Below are 7013 nucleotides of genomic sequence, written 5' to 3' on the forward strand. Positions count from 1 at the left end.
GATTCTGTTCGTGACCTGAGATGACCTCGGGGACATAACGAGGGGTCACAGTTGCCATTTTCCGATTCAGTGTGCCAATTTTACTTACATCTCGATGTTAGAGAGTGTCTAGAATAGCGTTCGTGCAAAAAAGACGTTTTTCAATTTTCTCCCATTGACGGATAGGTAATGGAGAGGCCGCGATATTGACCTGACCTTAAGTCACCGATATCAAAATTCCGAGATAAACATTTTATAGATAATGTTGCTCTTATCAATCGCTGAAAGTTTCAAGGCAATCGATCAATCGGTGTAGCTATGACGAGCACTCTTATTTTTTATGAGGTGAGGTCACTTGGCGTGACCTGGTGACCTGACCTAAGGCGACCTGGGTCTGAAATTTTCACATGTGCGGAAAAGATGCACAAACAGGTGTGCTAAAAACGGCGGCGCTCCGCGCTGCCGTTTTTAAGATATCTGAGAAAAACCGCAGGGTGTGTTCAAACACCCCCGGCCCGGCGCGGGTTAACACCCGTTTCGCCGTTTCCATACTCAGGACATTCAAATCCTTCTCCTCCATGCCGCAACCCATGATCCAGGCTGGACCTGGACGGGCAACTTTATACCATGCGGGCGGCTCCCATTGGAGCGCACTGCAGCTCCTAAGGAAGCACACTCGTAACCGGGTGCAGTGAGCACTTGGGGGGCTGGTCGGCCTGTCCTGTTGGACAGGCTCAGCCCCGGTGACTCACCAAGGTGCCCGCCCAGACGAATGTCTCCCTCAATTCCTATCACCCTTCCGGCCCTGAAATGGTCTGGTCAGACCGAAAGGGTATAGCCCAACAAAACAAACAAAACTCTTTTGACACTCTTTCTGTAATTTGTGCTCAGATTTGACCTAGGGTCAACGCTCCAGCCTGAGCCCAACCCAAGGCGGGGCTTAACTGTGCTCAGATTTGACCTAGGCCTGTTAATTGTACACCTTTTATCTCGGAACATTTTTATGTTTCTACAGCTCTGTAGGGCTGACAGCTCTTCCTGCGAAACCTTTTTTGGGTCGAAAATGGCAGAACATGACGTCATTTGCGGCCAACCTATCATAGCCTCTGGAAAAAATTGGTCACAATGTGTAAAATGGATGCCCGTAGAGGTCCTGAAAGTTTTGTGGGGATATCTGCAGTCATTTAGGAGATAGCTACGGAAGAGGACAGGGGGCCGTTTCGCCCCCCCCCCCCACGGGACGCGGGTTGAACGCCCTTTCAACTCAGGCTACAAGGGCCCTTTTGCCACTTAACCCTCGCCCGCACATGCCATTTTCCCATCCTAGAACGCACATGGGGGGGGGGGTGGTTGCCACCCCCCCCCCCGCGCCATTTCGTTCCTGTTGGAGATAGAGCTTAGCGGTAAAGACCAAAAAGATTCTTTGGGAAGAGACGAATCCAATGATACCCAGTTTTACCTTCTCAGGTCAGTCATTGACCTTCCAGGTCAGGTCAAACTAAAAAATGTTGCTGTTTTGGGTCACCGTTGGATATCAAGTGCGCTGCTTATCAAATACCGATGACGATGCTGTTTTCTGGTGCCAAGCCAGCTAGAACCTCTTTGTCACACTACCCGACCAGAATTTTGCTGCTGAGGTCATTTCAGGTCAGGTTAGGTCAAGGTCAATTATATGTGTTTGTATGTCTGTGTGTGTCTGTGTGTATACTGATGTGTGCACCGATTGTTTTTGGGTCCATATTACATGAAATCATGATCTGAGAAGCTTTTACCAAAAATGCAGTCAAAAAACTTCACAAAAAGTAAATTCAGCTTGCCTAAAACGCAATTATCCTAGATGACCTAGGTTGACCTTGACCCTGACCTTGACCCCTGTACATCGTCGAACAACATGTTCCATGATAGGTGGGAGGTAAGACTGGCAAAAAAGGCCGAAATCAGGGTGTCAAAAGCTCACAAGGCCCATGGCAAACGCAAGATGTTGAGAATTGGCCATTTGGGTCATGACATGACCTGAAAAACAAGGTCATATCTCCGAAACCAAAAATCACAGAAACTTGAAATTTTCAATGGACATCAAGAAAGGATAGAGGAGCAGCTATACAAAAAATCAGCCTTCTAGCTTTAAAAATGTTGAGTGCAGAGCAGAAAGACTACCTGGGGGGGTGGCAACCACCCCCCATGTGCGGGCGAGGGTTAAGGGCCCTTTGAACCCAGTCAGTCAAGGGCCCTTTTGACTGCGGACCCCCCCCCCCCCCCCTGAGAGAAATCCTAGATACGCCACTGCCGCACACTCAACTGTTTCGTTGGCATAGCAGGCATGACGGGGAGTGATTGTGGATGGATATGTTGACTTGATCGCTGCGACAGCTTTGCAGTGTGCGCTGGTCACTTTCAGGGGGATATGCCCCTGCACTACGGTCACTACGGTCGCAGGTTTGGGGGCATGCCCAACTCTAAAACCTGCCTTTATACATTAGGCTGCATTACGAAAGTCAAATTATTGGGGTCCGGACCCACGTGACCCCAACGGTAGCGGAGCCCCTGCTTGCACTTTCATTGTAATAAGCAAGGCAATGAGGAATGTTAGCCTGTACGCTTGTATTGTGGGGATACGGAACGTGCAGCTGCAATAGCCAATGCATGCATTTTTAATGAATATGACTGACTCCAGCTAATAAAGCCACCGCTTAATAAATCCAAAATACCTTGTCACCAAGGTGGATTTATTAAGCGGATTCCACTGTACTTGAAAAAATGTGACATATGTAAAAAATCATAATGCAAAAACGTGGTCTTTAACCCTCGCCCGCACATTGGGGGGGGGGGGTTGCCACCCCCCAGGTAGTCTTTCTGCTCTGCACTCAACATTTTTAGAGCTAGAAGGCTGATTTTTTGTATAGCTGCTTCTCTATCCTTTCTTGATGTCCACTGAAAATTTCAAGTTTCTGTGATTTTTGGTTTCGGAGATATGACCTTTTTTCAGGTCATGTCATGACCCAAATGGCCAATTCTCAACATCTTGCGTTTGCCAAGGGCCTTGTGAGCTTTTGACACCTTGATTTCGGCCTTTTTTGCCAGTCTTACCTCCCACCTATCATGGAACATGTTGTTCGACGATGTACAGGTGTCAAGATCAGGGTCAAGGTCAACCTAGGTCATCTAAGATAATTGCGTTTTAGGCAAGCTGAATTTACTTTTTGTGAATTTTTTTTTACTGCATTTTTGGTAAAAGCTTCTCAGATCATGATTTCATGTAATATGGACACAAAAACAATCGGTGCACACATCAATATACACACAGACACACACAGACATACAAACACATATAATTGACCTTGACCTAACTTGACCTGAAATGACCTCAGCAGCAAAAATCTGGTCGGGTAGTGCGACAAAGAGGTTCTAGCTGGCTTGGCACCAGAAAACAGCATCGTCATCGGTATATGATAAGCAGCGCACTTGATATCCAACGGTGACCCAAAACAGCAACATTTTTTAGTTTGACCTGACCTGGAAGGTCAATGACTGACCTGAAAAGGTAAAACTGGGTATCATTGGATTTGTCTTTTCCCAAAGAATCTTTTTGGTCTTTACCGCTAAGCTCTATCTCCAACAGGAACGAAACGGCGCGGGGGGTGGCAACCCCCCCCCCCCCCATGTGTGCTCTAGGATGGGAAAATGGCATGTGCGGGCGAGGGTTAAACTTTTTTCCATTGAAAACAACGTGATTTCAATTGCCTCAATAAATGGCTGAGGATTTTAAGAAACTGAAAATTTGATACTTTTACCATTCTTGAGCATTACAATACGCATTCTAGAGTGTGCATCGTGGGTGTATTGCTAGGATGACCGCTGCACTGCCTGCCGGTCAGCGGCTGATCTGGTACAGGGTCAAGAGCCTGCGATAACCGGGGTCGCTGACCGGGCAACTACTAAGGGAACGCACGGCGGAGCGATCGTGCCGGTGCCTGGTGCACGTGAGCTGAGGCTTCATCAGTTTTGTCGATGCAACTTCTATAAATGTCTGCAATCAGCAGCATGGGTTTTCCGAGTCAGTTTTGAGGATCGATAGCATCGACGAGAGAAATAATCCGTTTTAATTATGCTTCGTCATCGGCGTATTGAACAAGAACCGTTGCATTATTTCTTTCCCTGTGTTTATCTTGATATCACTCATAAGTTGTCAAAAGATGTGTGTGATCAGACGGCAGACGCTCAGCATGTGTTCGAGCATACAAGGGCGTCATCGATTGCATGCACTCGTTACTCCCGTGGAAAAGGTTACTGAATGGAGTGGAGGAAATTCGATAAAGCCTAAATATTCAGGTTAAATAACTAATTTAGAACAGTGTGGCCCGAAACAAACAAAAGGAACAATTATTTCGCTTGAGGAAGATTTACTTTCATAATGTTCGTAAGCAAAATGCCACTATAATTAGGTTATTCAGACTAGGCAGGCGCCATAAACAGCTCTCATTGCCAGGGCATGTGTGATATGACGTGCAATATTCATTCGAAATACTTAACCGATTCATTTGAACTACACCAAGGACTGCTGCGACCAATCTAGGAGTTATCTATGTGCAAAACAAGGGGCAATGCACGCTGTGAGGATTCTAGTTAGTTAGTTAGTTAGTTAGTTAGTTAGTTAGTCAGTTAGTTAGTTAGTTAGTTTATTGACACATGATAAAAAACTAAATGACATATATGTACGACTATATGTACTAAAAGGTTGCTTAGAACATAACATAACAACACGTCATCGATCAAAGCACTCGAAGCGATCTAAAACCATGTGACAAAACCCTGCTAAGTATAAAAGGTTTCCCTCCATTAGCGCTTCTAAATCCCTAAAATTCAGATTGGGGAACCTGTCCCTAAAAAGCTCTGTTTCTGGACAAAACAATAGCACATCATTTGCTGTCTCATTTGCTGTGACTCCTGCCATGGCTTTCCAGAGCAGATGTAAACTATTAGTGTAACTATAAATAAATAACATGATGCAGCATAACATAATATCGTTCCAAAAAACGTCGGTGACTTAGAAATTCCTGGTTACCGACGCTATCAGGGCTCCGTGTATCCTGCTTTCGGACACTATCGTAACTACCTAAACATCGAGTCGAGTTTCAGAGCTCATTAGTGGCTGGTTTGCCCCAGAGAACATAAACAGCTCCCTGCCAGCCTCTGAACACATATATACAGCCGCTGTCTGCGGCCTAACAGACAGTATCCGTCTCCCCAACGGGGCTAGCACATCTCCGGCTGCTCGTCATGGCCTCGCACGCCGGCGCTCCCCCTCGGTGGCCGCTGGTGCTGCTGCTGGTGCTGCTGCTGCTGACCTGTCTGACGGGGCTGGACGGAGGTGCCGTCTCGGCTCATCAGCCGGCCGAGCCGGCCGCCGGCGAGGCCTGTCTGGCCAGCACGCTGGACCTGCTCTGGTCAACCGTCGGCAGGATCGTCCGCTCGGCCGTGGAGCCTGAGGTCGCCGAGCTGGACGGCCGGCTGGCCGGACTGCAGACTCAACTGACTGAACTGGCCGTGAGACTGGACAGGATTCAGGGAGGACAGGAGGCACAAAATTCCACAGTCCAGATCCATCTGCAAGAGATCAAGGCAGGTCTGAAGAAAGGCCACCTTGATTTCACCTCGAAGGTTGATGGAGTGCAGTCTCAGGTGACGGAGCTGATGGCAAAAATCGACGACATTCAAGGAGGACAGCAGTCTCAAAATGTCTCACTTCAGCGCCAACTTCAAGGCTTGGAAGAGGGACTTGGAAAACTGACCGCTGATCTAAAGTCTACACTAGATGGAATTCAGGCCCAGACAGAAGCACGACTAGGAACTGTTCACGCCGAGTTAGAGTCAAAACTGGACCGCGTTCAGTCCCAGATCGACACGCGGCTCGGCCAAGTCCAGTCTCAGCTGGAGTCCAGACTGGCGGACGTCCAGTCCAGTCCAGTCCGGGACTGTAGTGACCTGCCTGCCGGTGCCCGGAGCGGCGTCCACCTGCTGCGGCCGGGCCTGAGGCAGCCGGTGCCGGCCCTCTGCGACCAGGACACCGACGGCGGCGGCTGGACCGTGTTCCAGCGCAGGGCAGATGTCCAGCCGCGACAGGACTTCTTCCTCGGCTGGGAGGCGTACAAGTGGGGCTTCGGCGCGCTGGACGGGGAAATCTGGTGGGGGTTGGAGCACCTGTTTCACACCACATCGCTTCTGGACCGGCGCTACGAGCTGCGCATCGACATGGAAGACTTTGACGGTGGGAAAAGGTTCGCGCTGTATCAGGACTTCAAGATATCGTCAGAGGCAGACGGCTACCGTCTGCATGCCGCCAACTACTCAGGTACTGCCGGGGATAGCCTGAAATCTCACAATGGCATGCGTTTCTCCACCAAAGACAGAGACCAAGATGATCATCCACCAGGTAGTTGCGCCGTTTCTTACAAGGGAGGCTGGTGGTACGAGAAGTGCCACTCCTCGAATCTCAATGGCCTCTACCTCGGCGGAGAACACTCCAGCTACGCAGATGGCATCAATTGGTATGCATGGAGGCAGCATAATTATTCGCTAAAATCAGTTCAAATGAAGATCAGGGCATCTAAGAAGCTATGAAAAACAACGCCATTTCATACAAATGATAATGGACACACGAAGCTTAGCCGCGTCAGGGAGTCGGATTGCCTACCAAGCATTGGATTGTAATTAGAAGAGCTCTGATGGAAAATGTGAAGCCCAAGAATGAAAAAAATGCAAATTTGAAAAGCATCGCACCAAGAATTGAGGTAATGCAACGTCTGAAAATTAGCTGTATTTAAATACACATGTCCTGTCCACACGTGCTGTCCCTAGCCGTTATTATTTTTTGCTGGTTTAGTTAAAATTATTTTCTTTATTTGCTCTGAAAGTGATTCATTTTACATTATATGTACAAACATTTTTTTACATTATATGTATCAAGCAAAGCCAAATGTTCCTTCACGCATGTTCTCTGTGGACCTTCGTCGTTGCAAATAAACAGCCGGGGAAAA

At 48.1% G+C, this 7013-nt stretch overlaps 1 protein-coding gene across 1 annotated transcript; it reads left to right on the top strand.

Annotated features, from left to right (window-relative positions):
- Positions 1–5190: 5190 nt before the first annotated feature.
- Positions 5191–7013, top strand: LOC122381334 (techylectin-5A-like). The gene has a single exon (XM_043365370.1). The coding sequence runs from the start codon at positions 5257–5259 to the stop codon at positions 6595–6597; it is 1341 nt and encodes a 446-aa protein (XP_043221305.1). The 5' UTR covers positions 5191–5256; the 3' UTR covers positions 6598–7013.

The sequence above is a fragment of the Amphibalanus amphitrite genome, unplaced genomic scaffold (genome assembly GCF_019059575.1).
Source record: "Amphibalanus amphitrite isolate SeventyFive unplaced genomic scaffold, NRLGWU_Aamphi_draft 000118F_arrow, whole genome shotgun sequence".
Taxonomy (NCBI): domain Eukaryota; kingdom Metazoa; phylum Arthropoda; class Thecostraca; order Balanomorpha; family Balanidae; genus Amphibalanus; species Amphibalanus amphitrite.

What these genes read in the sequence shown, in the direction of transcription:
- LOC122381334 (XM_043365370.1), top strand. Translation starts at nt 5,257, where the DNA reads ATGGCCTCGCACGCCGGCGCTCCCCCTCGGTGGCCGCTGGTGCTGCTG.